At 39.7% G+C, this 14,023-nt stretch overlaps 1 protein-coding gene across 1 annotated transcript in view; it reads right to left on the bottom strand.

Moving 5' to 3' along the window:
- Positions 1 to 14,023, bottom strand: part of ULK4 (unc-51 like kinase 4) — a 4,087,308-nt gene that overhangs the window by 3,107,800 nt on the left and 965,485 nt on the right. Inside the window, exon 15 of the mRNA XM_044064733.1 lies at positions 4,424 to 4,605. Within this exon, the coding sequence (XP_043920668.1) occupies positions 4,424 to 4,605 (182 nt within the window). The remainder of the gene's footprint in view (positions 1 to 4,423; positions 4,606 to 14,023) is intronic.

Genomic DNA, 14,023 nt, shown 5'->3' with positions numbered 1-14,023 from the left:
TGCCAAATAGTTCTGTGACCATGGAGCAAAGGTTGCTGAAGCAAAGACATGCTTCCCTAATCTGTCAGTTGCCCATGACTTCCTGTTAGGGATTCACACTGAAACTCTTGTCAGTGAGTTCCTTCTTTGTGGCCGCCACCAAGACCATGGCATCAGCTGGAACCCCTTGTCCCCAGATCTTTCTGTCGTTAGGTAGTGCCATTATCCTGTCTGGTCTCCGAGCTACAGGTTCGATGGAGTCTGGTTCCTTCCACGCCCATCGAGACCATATCAATGAGAGGGGTGGATTCACCCAGGAGGTAGATGGTCAGTACTAAACGCCTCCAGGAGAACAGATTCTTCAGACATAGGGTTGGAAGGGGTCCAGCCGCCTCTCTGTCTATGAATTTCTAGGATGTCTCCCACTGAGACATCTTCAGGAGGTGACTGTGGAGACCATTCGCCTTCAAAACATCTGTGTCTACAGTGATGGACTCCTGTGGGGAGTCTAAGTGCTTCCTCTGACATGTCCTCTTCCTGGGCACCTCCTCAGTGGGATGCTCTGAGGAGGTATCAGAAGAGGAAATCAAAATTCCCTGAGAGGGAACTGTGGTACTGGATGCCCTGCGCAGAAAGGTGATAAGGCTCTTGTTGCTGTGACATCATCGTAGAATGTCTAAGATCCAAGGGGGAAGGCTCCATCAGATCTGTTGAGGCAGAGAAAACTCTCTTCGAAGCCTTAAATGCAGAGCTTGAAGAAGCAGAAGAAGGGTTCGGATCCAAGGAGATGAGCTTCTGAATCGTCTCCCCCTACGTTCCAAAGACAATACCCCCAAGGTGGAATCCAGAGCCAAACTGTCCATTGTCGATGCTCCCCAGAAGCAGAGACGGCTCAGAAAACAGTGTCAAATGCTTCACCCTATCTAACAGGCAGACTTTGGCTCCAAGAGCTCTCTGGATCTGAGTGGACCGGAGGTCTCAGAGAAGATCTTGGATCCAAGGATACAGAAAACCTTGGCTCTGAGACTGAACGATCCAGAGGACTAGGATCCTGGGACTCTGAAGCAACAGAAGGTGTCAGAGGAGGAATTTGTAAGGGAGGTTTGTGGAAGAATGGATAACCTGAATCAGAGGGGGAAGCTCTGAAAGAAAACCAATCTGTCCCTGTGCCGAGAGGATCTTCCTCACCACTCTCTCCACATCTTCTTCTTTGAGGCTTCTAGAAGAATGAGTTGTGTGTAAGGATGGAGACATCAGTCTTTGTAAGAAGGGTGATGGGAACCTGTCAAGGACTGGATCCAAGGATGGAGAGTATATGGTGCAAGGAAGTAAAGGCATCTCCATAACTTCTGTCCAATAAGGTATGGTCCGATGGTTTTACTTTCTAAGTGTTACACTTCAAGAGAGATGGTAGACCAAGCCTGTTAGTTAGAAGTGGCAAAAGAGAACTGAGGTATTTGAGGGAGGTGCTTTATGGGTAAGGGAGAGGCTTGAGAGATTTGGTTACCACAAACTTTAGCAACACCCGAGTTGAAGCCGACGGTTCCGATCCGAACTCAATAGTTGAGGACAGAATGAAAATTGACATCCTCAGATCTTACCATTTCTCTTTATGTTCTTTCTATTGCTATTATTTTTTAAACAATTCTTTCTGAGAAGCTCCATGGTCAGCCTTTCTTTCATTTCAGTCTCTTATTTCTGCTATTTTATCAGTTAACGTGAACAGCTACCCAAAACTTCTATTTTTTCCCAGCCTTTTGTCATTTGACTTTACATATTCTTTTCAAGTATCCCTTATTTTAAACATCTCTAAGTGTTTTTGATTTATTTTTCCTCTAAATTACTACAAATTGTCATCTGTACTAAAGTTGAAATTTGAACTGCTTTTTGCTGAACAACTGCAACACACGGCCAGAGGGTTTTTTTTTTTCTGGCTGATTTTCTCTTACTTTCTTCACATCTCCTACTGACTTTTTTAACAATTACTTAGCTTTCATACGGCCGCGGTGGGGCAGTGGTTAGCATTGTCGCCTCACAGCAAGAGGTTCTCCCATTCGATTCTTGGCTGGAGCGCCTTCTGTGTGGAGTCTGCATGTCCTCTCCAAGGTCGAGTGACATTTAAAGACATGCAGGTAGGTGTGTGCATGAATGGGTGTGCTTTCTTTGAAGGTTGGGCATTGGCTGGCAACTCAGCACCGTAAAAATCCACTGCCAGTCATTAGCGGACCGGAGCTCTGCTGTGGCGACCCCTAACTGGGAAAAGCTGAAAGAAATTACTTTTTTACTGGCAGTCTTCTTAGAAATTCTAGACATACAGAATGTTGAGCAATCAGCAGAATGGCCTCATAAAGGGGCATAACACCACAACTGCATTCCAGTTACTTAGGAACTGAATGTATAAAGTAACAAATTACAAAATTACTGTGGTGGTTTCTGTGGACCTAGCTAAGATATCTGACTCTGCAATAAACAGTATGGGTTTCATTCCTATGACACAATCATGGTTTAACCAATATCTGCACAACAGAAATTTTAAAGCATTCTTGTCACATAATGAGTGGGATTTTGCCGGATACACTTCCTGGTCCCTTTTGCTTCATCCTATTCCTAAATATGACAACACTCCGGCATATGCACACAAATATACTTCTGTATGTGGATGATGTAGTTTTCTGGGACTCCATCCAATCATTCCCATGTAAGCAGATTTTTTAAATAACTGGGAATAATTTAACTCAGCACTGTCTTGACCAGTCAAATGGGCATTTAGGTTAATATGAGAAAAATCCAAACATATACTGTCTAGAACCTGCCCTTACCTTAGCATGCTAAATGAAAAAGTGAATTTTGTAATTCTTCGGGTGACAGCAACCTTAAATCAGTAAAAAAAATTACAAATATGTGGGAACTTGGTTAGACCCAGAGCTTATTTTCTCAGAACATGCTAAAATGTGGGCAAGCAAAACACCCGCAATACTAACCATCTGCTGTCATGCCAACTACTTATAAACTACTGAAATCAGTTAATGAATAATGAGCTCCCAATTCCTGAATTAGGATACAAAGTCTGAGTGACTACAGCTACTTCTGCAAAAAATGCATCTAAGGCTGCAAAAACCTAAACAGCATTTACAAGTTCGCATGTAGTCCTAAAAACAGAACATCACTGCACTAATCTTAAAAATTGGACAACTACTTATCAACTTTCAGGCCCAAGCTCTAACAGGTGTTCTTGTCTATAAATTAGAACACATGGATAGATGGAATTTGGTTCCATGTTTAATTATTCAACTACTTGCTTTCATGTCATTTAAGGGAAAATGTTAAATGCTTTCCACAGGAAGAAGCAACATGCAAATACACAGATAGAAATACTTTAGCACCTTTACAGATTTAAGGTCACTTGTTCAAACAAGGAAAATGTCTATATTATACATAACAGTACTGTATTTAAATAAAAGTGTTTAAATTACATGTTGTTTATAAACTTGTGCTTAATACTACTGCCAATATTCTGCTAAATTCCTTTCCTATAGTATTATTATTATTAATATTGCTATCATTATGATTATTACTATTATTACTGTAACTAGGTTGTGAATGAAAACTCACCCTTGTGGTTGAGTTCACCTACATGTAAAACAAAAAATAAATAAAATCAGTAAATCCTAAGCTACGCATCTTTAGAAGAGAGGGGGAACCGAAATATGATTGAAAACAGATAGAAGGAAAATAACCACTATACTATACTACAAGGTCTTACTTCTTGGCCTCCAAGTATGCTACATTTTCCTCTTTCTTCAAGTCGCATTTTAACCTAATGTTGCTCTCTATGTTACCAGAATAAAATATTAAGGAAGTGGATGAAGTTTATTACTGCTATTCTCAGCAATAAATGTTCTAGGCAAATTTTTTTTTTTTTTTTAACAAAGATCAATTGATTCAATGATACACAATTACAACATGATTCTTATAGTTCAGTCTTTTTTTTTTCTAGTGAGGGAATTGCATGACTGGGCAAAGCACAACACATTTAGTGAAGATGAACTCTCTAATGCCAACCTTATGAAACAGTATTTCCCAGTAAGAAAGTTTTAAGGAGACAAGCTGCAGTGTGTCTCAATGCCACTGTTACAGCTGCAATAGCAATTTAGAGTTAGAAAAATTTGGTAAAGGTACAAGGGGGCAACATCATACATAGAAAATGTTTGCTGCAGCTTTCACTGATACAGTTGATAAGCTTGCCTCCTCGCATAACTTCTTTTAGTGTGGCAGAGTCAGTGAATGATTGGTGACTCATCAATCAACAAGTTGGACCACATCTTTCCTGTAAATGTATCAGCCTTATAACAAAACAAGAAAACTACATAAAACTGCCAGAAATAAATGATTTGCTACCATAAGAATGTGCAACACAATGGCAGACAGAAACTGTGTATCTTACCACTTGAGAGTTGATTAGCTTCTTTGCTACTTCTTTGTTGCCAGCTACTGTACACAGATAGCAAAGAATGTTCAGCTTTGCTCTTTGGGCCCCTATGGTTTTCTCACTGGAATCAATTAAAGAGCACAACTGCTGAATGAAATTATGCCAGTCCTGATCATTCAGGGATGCCAGTTTCTCTGCTGTTAGACAAAAGACAGAAATAACAGGACACCTGGAAGTCAATTATGAGTGAAGTATTTGAACATGCAAAGAGTTCTGATAATAGAAACATTTTCTATATGACAACCTATAACAGACAAAATGTGCAATTTCCCTGATAAAGGAATACAGGTTGACCATATTTTTGTATAACCATTAAATAAATTCTTTTTGATTAATATTCTCTTTAGTTTTGTATATAATAAATTATAAATTACATAATAACAGTATTAAAATGAACAGCTGATTAGAGATGTTCTTTATTTTATCAGCTGTATTTCCTCTGGGGATTAGGAGGGTGGCTTAATGACTAAGGTGTTTGCCTTACAAACACAATGTTTATTTTATTTATTTTTATTTTATTTTACATTTGTTAACCGGGCTAGTCTAGCTGGATATATGTCCATTTTCAGTAGAGGCCCGGGGAGAAAAGCTCCACACATAAATCAATTACAAAGAGACATATTAATAAAAAAATTAAGTACAATAAGAATATACATTTAGTAATAAGAACAACAAAATACCTAAGGCACACACAAAAAATATACTAGTTCAGTAGAAGCATCACAATTAAAAAGCTAAAGATTAAAGATTAGCAATTTGTTTTCGATAATCCGTCGGAGAGAAAGAAGTAAAGCAGGAGATTAGAAGGGATTAATGTAGAAATACAAGAGAGGAGAAGAGTGAGAAACAATAGTCTAGTAAGGAGAAGAAGTAAGAAGATGGAAAAGAGGGCAGGGGAGAGAAAAAGGAGGAGTGGGTCAGAGCATAAGAGGAAAGCAACAGGGCAAGAAAAAGAAAGTATATGTATAGCTAATAAGCACAGTGTCTAGTTATAGTAGAGTAGGGGGGGAAGGAAGAAGGTTAGTCAGGAGTCCTACAGGAACAAAGCCAGTGATTTTGGAAGTACAGTTTGATTTTTTGTTTGAAGAGTGGTAAAGAGGGGATTAGAGTGATATCAGTGGGTAGCTGATTCCATGTCCTACCTACAGTATTAGTGAACAGAGAGTCACCAGCTAAATTATGGGATTTTACAGATTTGGTCATGAGTTTAGAAGTGTTTAGAAGAATGTGCAGGGCTTGAGTCTTAAAAGGGATACTTGGCTAAGCTTAAAATGGCTTGCAAGGGCAGTTAGCTTAGTACTAAAACTATGAACCTAAAACCACACTGAAATTGATAATCCTAATATCCAGCTGATCCCTACAAACACATGTGCACACTGAAATTGATAATCCTAATATCCAGCTGATCCCTACAAACACATGTGCACACTGAAATTGATAATCCTAATATCCAGCTGATCCCTACAAACACACATCTGCGCATGTGCTCTCTCTCACACACACACACACACACACACACACACACACACACACTACCATCATGGTAACCACTTTCCTAGTTGCACAAGGACAGTAGAGATGGGCATGTCAGTGCTGGCTGAACAGAGACACCTTCATGCTATCACTGCCTAATTCAGATTTACTCATTTACTAGATAGTATATCTACACAATATGACAATGTCATAGACATGATATAACTGCTAGCATTATTCTCCTCAGGGCTTACTGGAGTAATGTATGGTCACCTAGACCATACATAAGGCAGTTTTCTTATTTCTGAAAAGCACTAATTTAGCCTGCTCAAAAAGATAACGCAACCTTCCTTAACCCATATTATAGGTATCACAAGAAAAAAGTATTACTGCTGTTTTGATATGCAGCATGTTTGTTTATTGTCCTGATTTTTTAGACATCAAAAACATGCTAGACTGGCTCCTTGGTGCAAATGGATGGAGACCTGACTGCAACCCAGGAAATCCAAGTTTGAATGGCAGCTCCTGCACTGCAGAAGCCAGGCTTGGAGGAGAGAAGTTAAAGGGCATATTCCACTTGACTCTTCCACTGGGTGAGGTGGACAGAGCACACTTGAGGATATAAAGGGTTAATATGATTTTCCTTGTGGAGACCAGGAAAGCACCACTTGTGTTTTTGGGTAGAGGAGGGGCTACTTGGAGAGGAACATCTTTTGCAACAGTCATGGGAAGTTCCATGGTCAGTCCATACTCTTCCTCTGCACTTCACAGAATGTGTTTGCGGAAGTGGGCCCAAAAATAAAAATAGTCATAAACCACCCCGATTAATGTCTGTCTAAAAGACATCCCCTCTCGGTTGACACTCATCCTGGTGATTAGGAATAAATTGTCTGACTGGCAGCTAGGAGGCTGATCAATAGACAATGGGTGAGAAAGAGCAAAACAAAAAAAATAATAATTGTTGTATGTGTCTGGTACTGTATTTAGCCTACTTAATGAACTACACCTCTGTCAAGAACTGTAAAACAAAATGAGCTTTATAGGTTCATAGGTAGCTACTAGGCTACCTGCCCAAGGGCATTTATAAGTCTAGCCAGAATGTGTTGGCTTTTGCATACAAGGTTAACTACAATGACAAACAGCAATGCAGTTGAGAGTAATTATCTAGAAATATCAACACATGACCACAGGCTTGGCTCTGTGTGCAGAGGGATGCATTGCTGACTGCAGCCCTGACACAGGAGGAGTCAGGTGAAGAGGGAGGAAAAATGAAGAAGCATGGCCCACATGCCTCTCCCAGGGGGACAGCAGGGTTTACATGCACTCAGAAGCACACATGGCAATGAGATCTCCCTTGTGGGGATGGAGAGACCACTACTCATGTTGCAGGGGGAAAGGGAAGGGCTGCTTGAAGGTAGCATCCTTTGCAGAAGTGAAGGGATACCCTTTGAGGATAGCCATTACACATGCCTCTTATGGCTGTGTGGTAGGGATACAAACGGAGAAAAATGCAAAAACACCTGAACAATCCTTGACTGTTGTCTAAATGAGGACTCTTTTCAGTTGGCTCTCACTGACTAATGGGAACAAATAGGCTGACAGGTTGAGAAAGGGTCTGATGGTCAGCAGAGGTAGAGTCATAACACGCAAAAAAAAAAACTTAAGAACACAGGATGGAAGGAAAAATGATCCAAGTTTTGTAGCACAAGCCATATAAACAGAAGTAAGAAATTAATGTGCAGTCTTGCATAAACAATGCCAGGGGGAATGCCTGTAATTTTCTAACCTTAAACAAATGCAAAATAATCCAAGCAGATAACATCTTTCAAAAGAAGACAGTATAGAAGAATAAGATGATACACTGAAATTACAAAGTTACAAAACTGGAACATTATTTCAGAGTGGAGATGGTGACTGATTGGAAAATCCTTCTTGAAGAGAAACAAGATTCAAGAACTGTAATAGACTTCAAGAATATAGAGCCAGATACAAGGTATTTCTTATGAGCCATGTGGGAAAATGGAAAAAAAAACACTGTTGCTTCACTAAAATCTACAGCTTATCCAAGACAAAGGGGAAGTGGTAAACTAGGTAGGCAAAGAAGTCCTTAACTACCATCAAACCACTACTTTAGTTATATTAGGAACCTGGGTGGGAATTCCCAGATATGCTCAGAATTAGTCCAAAATGACAAAAAATACACTGAACCCACAGACATTGGCAACATCCTAGCTGACAGGTTCAGCACAAACTTCTCCCCACCAAAAGGGCAAATATCTATCCCAGCAGAGTGCTGCCCCCCTGACATCTCAGATGTTCAGGTAAGAGCTGCCCTCTCCAAATCAAAAAACACAGCATCAATGGGACCAGACGGTGTCCCGGGCTGCGTCCTACATGAACTCCAAGAAGAGCTAAACCCAAACATAAAACTACTGTTCAATCTCAGCCTTACTACAGGATATGTACCCAAAGAGTGGCGTACAGCAACAGTGGTCCCTCTCCACAAAGGTGGTGCCTCAACGGATCCTGGAAACTATCGCCCCATAAGCCTGACTAGCCTGGTCTGCAAAGCTATGGAAAGGATCATCATGGACCTCATAAATAAAGATATTGGGGACCTAGAGACACTGGATCCTACCCAGTTCGGCTTTGTTAAGGGCAGATCCTGCCTCTTAAACCTGGTTGATTTCTTTGAAACAGTCACCAAGGCCATTGACGAGAGGAAGGTGGTCCACACAGCCTACCTGGACCTCGCAAAAGCCTTCGATACAATACCCCACTTGGGCATTATAGATAAGCTCACCAGCTTAAATATAAACCCCTGTGTCACTAGATGGGTTGCAAACTGGCTCAAGGACAGAACCCACATGGTAAGAATTGCTGGAGCCATGTCAGACTCCAAACCAGTTACAAGTGGCGTCCCACAAGGCTCAGTCCTGGGACCTCTCTTGTTCGGTATATATTTCTCAGAGATACAGGCCAACACGGAAGGACTGTGGCTGACCAAGTTCGCAGATGACTGCAAACTGGGCACCATAATCGACTCTCCAGCTGACACAAGCATCCTCCAAAAGGGCCTCATAGACACAGACAACTGGTGCCAGAGCCATGGCCTCAAGCTAAACCCCAAAAAGTGTATAGTCATCCCCTTTGGCAAAAACAAAGTAATCCATTAAGTACAGAAGAAGTAATTAGGGACCTGGGGACCTAAGTTGATAGCACTCTCTCATTTGACAACCACGTGGCCAAAGTGGTTAGAAAAATATTTTATATAGCCCACCTAATCATGAAGGGATTCACATCTAGATCAGGGGAGGTCATCATGCCTTTTTACTCATCCCTCATCAGGCCCATAATTGAGTACAATGCCCCTTTTGGGATGTACCTTACCAGACACCTGCAGCAACTGGAAAGACCCCAAAAGTACCTCACCAAGAGGATCAAAGGGCTCAAACAGATGCCATATGCTGCCCAGTTAAAGAAACTCCAGCTCTACTCAGTGGCATACCGCCTGCTCAGAGGCAATCTGTGCCTGACGTATAAAGCCATGTCCAACCTGGAATTAATGGACATGCTGCACCTCAGAAAATCCAAATCCCATCGAGCTACACGCTCGAGTGACTTGAACCTCAGCACTGAAATAAATAGGACATGCTGGAGGGACAGATTCATAACCCAGAGGCTCCCTTCACTCTGGAATAAAATCCCAGTCCAGGTTAGGCAGAGTCCCTCGTTGACTCTCTTCAAGAGGAATCTTGATGAGTGGATGGGAGATCGTAGGTTTTCCCCAGGTATCACTTCTGTGTCACTGTTAGACAGAGGCACAGTATACTAACCTCGAAAAAGGACATAGCAAAATTAATTTAAAATGGGTGGCGAAAGCCAAACACACTCTGGCTAGGCTTATAAATGCCCTAGGGCAGATAGCCTAGTATGAACCTATGAACCTATCAAATGATATGTTTCTATAACTTAACTAAGTATATGTTTAATAGTGGCAATTTTAACCTTAAGAAGCTCTCAGTAAACCATTGGGGTTAGTGTGTGATGCATAAAGATAAAAAGAGACATCCACAATAAAGTCAGCAGCGAAGTTAAAAAGTCTCTTAAATGTTCATATAAATTATATTACAGTAACACTAGAGGGAAAACAAAGCAAGAGGTTGACTGCTTAGAAGACAATTCATCAGTCTCACAATATACCCTGAACATGTTTACATTTCAAATACAAACTTCAGTTATTTTTCATCTTTATGAACTAAACATCATATCCTTTGAACTAAAAAGCATATCTATTTGCAAGTATGCTTATCACAGCAGTATAACTTTGAGAAGAGGTGTACCATAACAGTAATTCATAACATATGGGTTATATTCACCTTATCCTTCTTGCCTGTGTCTTCTCCCTTCCCTTAGAGGTACTAATACAGACCTAGCACAAAGACAGTACTGATACATGTAGACATGAGGAACTCTTATATATCTCATGTTGCTGCACAATCTGAGTCAGAATTTTCCAAAACAAAATAATTATTATGGTAGGCAAACAGCTGTTCCTATGAGTGACTTAACATATGATACTACAACTGTATTATATTAAATGTGAGCGTGTACTCATATTTCCAGAAAATGTTACTGCAAAACAAAGAGCAGAAAGGGTTTTAGTAAAAAATTAAAACATATATCTATATCCTTGAGCACTTAGCTTTAAATATAGTTACAGCTGTTGCAGAATAAAATTAGCTTGTCACAGCAAGCATATTAACTAAAATCCAATTAAAGCAGATAAAATATATACCTGGTGAAAGAAAATGAAACATTTTCGAGAAGAGATATAACTTCCGGGTATTAAAAAAAAACCTTGAAAAGGAAGCTCATTTCAGTAACAACATACTATAAATAATTATAGCAATATAAACTGATAATAAAACAAGAAATAGCTAACAGTTGATGTAGTAAGTTGGAAAGACCTCATGCAATGAAAAATACTAAACTTAAGCTTTATGTTAAAAGAATCATTCCTTAAATCTAATAAAGTATTCATTTTTGTAGTTCTCAGACAGGATTAACCTTAACTGCTAAAAAGCAGTAAAACCGTATGGTACATAGACTGCCTTTTATACCCTTAATATAGCCAAGGTTTATAGGCAAGATCAAGGTTAGTATAGGCAGGTCCATAACGTTGTCATTTTAAAAGAAAGTGCACTAGCAAGTGAACGAAGCAGTTTTATTCTACACCTTACATTACCAGACTAACTTTATCTTGATGCGATGATATCATAATGGGAAAGTTAGAACTCTCTTTATATTATAAAGGACTATGATCAGTTCTGCAATCACAAGCCTTTGTGGAAGCTTGTGATAATTGCCATTGTCCATTTCCAAGAGAAGGGAGAAGTCTTTGTTGTCTGGATCAGAAGGGAGACACCACAGTGATCTTTGGAGACTCCTTCTGAATCCTTAGAATGACCCTGGATATTAGTGGAAAAGGTGGATATGCATACAGGAACACTCCTCTCCAAAGAAAGAAAATGCATCAGTCTTCCAAGTGTTTTTGTATAGCATTCTAAAGCAGAATTTTGTGAACTGATTGTTGTGACTGGTGGCAAAAAGATCTATCTAAGGTTTATCTGAGGCGTTCCCACAGTTGGATCAATTGCTGGAAGACCCACCTGATCTAGCTTCTACTCATGAGGGTCTGCACTGGTCCTGAGCAGCATCTGCCACACAATTTTCCTTTAATGGAATGTATGCCTGTAGAGCAAAATTGTGTTGATAACCTATAGCCCAGGCTGATGTGGCTAGTCTGTACAGAGGGTGAGATCAGGTTCTCCTCTGTTTATGTTCACATCACTGTGGTGTTGTCTGTAAACAACTGAAATGTTCCAGAGGACCATAGATGATTGAAAATACTGACAGCCAACTTCTCTTTTACATTTTTGTACTTTGGTTTGTCTTTTCAGTTCCAAAGATTCAGCAATTTAATCCCCACAGACATTGCTCCCTAAGCTTCTCTTGTTATAGACTGTGCTGGAGCTGGAACGTAAAAAGGAAGACATGGATTCAGATAAAACTAGTCACACCACCAAAGAATCTCCCTTCTCACAAATGCCAAAACTGGAATCTGGAAAGACAGGGAATGATGATGTTGGAACCATAATAATTTTAGGTACCACTGAAATTTTATCAAGAGGAATCTTGCTAGAAGAATCATAGATTCATAGATTGTTACTAGGCTAACGACCTTGTCTTGGCTTGAGTGGAAAAACTCATGAATAGATCTACTTATAGATATACTTTTTCCTGTGGAGAAAAGCTCATTGAACTGAGGTATCTAGGAGACAAACCAGGAAAACAATCATGTGAGGAGGACTTAAACAAGACTTTCTGATGTTCTCCTGGAAATCCATTACGTGCGTAAGATATCTCACCGAAGTGAGAGATTCCTGACACTTTGAAAAAGACTCTGTAAAGATAAACAAGTCATCTAAATAAGAAAACCGTGAATACCTTAGTTTTTAATAGACTATCCTTGGAGCTGCAAAAAACACAAAGGGTAATGCAGAGAACTGAAAGTGTGTTACATGTACAAAACAAATTTAAGAAACACCTGCAATCTGGAACTACAGGAATGTGATAAGCATCTTTTAAATCTATGGCCGGCAGAAAACTTAAATTTGGAATGAGAGGTAACAGGCTGAGATAACATTTTGAACTTGGGCACTATCACAAACTGGTTTAAAAAGGAAACTTTTAGGACTGATCTCCATTAACCTTCTTTCTGGCACTGGAAACATTCTTTAATTAAAAAAAAAAAAAAAAAAAAAAAAAAACCTCTTACATCTGTGGAGAAGTGACCTCTTCTACCCCCCCCCCCCACCCCGAGTTAGCAAATGCTGAATGACAGAAAGGAAAACAGAAGTTTGAACTGGCTGATGAGGAGGAATGCTTAGAAAAGAAGGGAGAGATTCTAACTGCTATGTGTGCCCATGATGACACAGTTCCCAAACTCATTTGTCTGAAACTATCTGTTGCCAAAGACAGATATGGAGGCTCAGATTTTGGGGAAGGAAAAAAGACTTGCCAGAGCAGGATGGGAGGTGTCTGTAGACAGATGGTCATAGTTGGAAGACCGCCCTTTATTTTGGAAGGGCGGTCCTCCTTTCTTCATGGTACCTCCTGCTATTGCATTATAAAAATCTGATTACCAGCAGCTTGGTGTATCTGTTTATTTTGCTTTCTGTAAAAGGTCATACAGGTAGCATTAAACCACTTGACAGACTTAGAGAAGGAAGGCTGAAAATGTTGAAATTCCCTGAATCAACTTGCTTTTGTCATCACACGTTTAAGGACTTCTGCAGCAGAATGTCTACATCTCTGACTAAGGGAGAATTCAAAATGTCAGCTTTAACATCCCAAAGTGGAAAGGGATAATGATAAAACAATGAAGACGCTCAAGACTGGAATTTTGGATGTGGATCCTTAAGGAACATAACAATAACCATACAGAATTTCCTAATAAAGTTTTACCACAAGAACACATGCAAACCTCCTCATAACAGTTCCAGTAACATTAGCCCTTGAAGTAGCATCAGCCAAATCTTAAGCACATTTCAAAGAGTCAAAGAGTGTGTAGCCACTTGAGACACAAAAGCAATAAGATTATACAAATATGCTTTCTCTTCAGATGAGGGAAAACATGTCAAAATATCCGTCATGCTCTCAAGAGACATGCAAAATCTTTAACATAAGAGCTTGACAACTAGGAATTCTAAAAATAAGTCAAGCAGAAAAATATACTTTCCCCCAAATCTAGCAAAAGCTTTCCTATGCTTCTCAGAAAGGGATGGATTGGCATTACAGAGATGTTTGGCATTTGCTGGGTTTACTAGAGAAATTGCTGCTGGCTGTGATATGGGATCAGAATATAAAAAATTGTACGATCAAAGAACTTAATATTTATATATATGGCTGGCTGCCATGCAAGCTAAAGGTTTAAAAAAAAAATAAAACAAAAAAAAACAACACATTCTTAAGTACTGGAAGAACAGGAGAAATGGAGTAGATTAAGGAAATTCCAAT

Source organism: Protopterus annectens, chromosome 3.part0, assembly GCF_019279795.1.
Source record: "Protopterus annectens isolate FY-2018-M chromosome 3.part0, PAN1.0, whole genome shotgun sequence".
Taxonomy (NCBI): domain Eukaryota; kingdom Metazoa; phylum Chordata; order Ceratodontiformes; family Protopteridae; genus Protopterus; species Protopterus annectens.
This window is presented reverse-complemented; position numbering and strand designations above follow the sequence as displayed.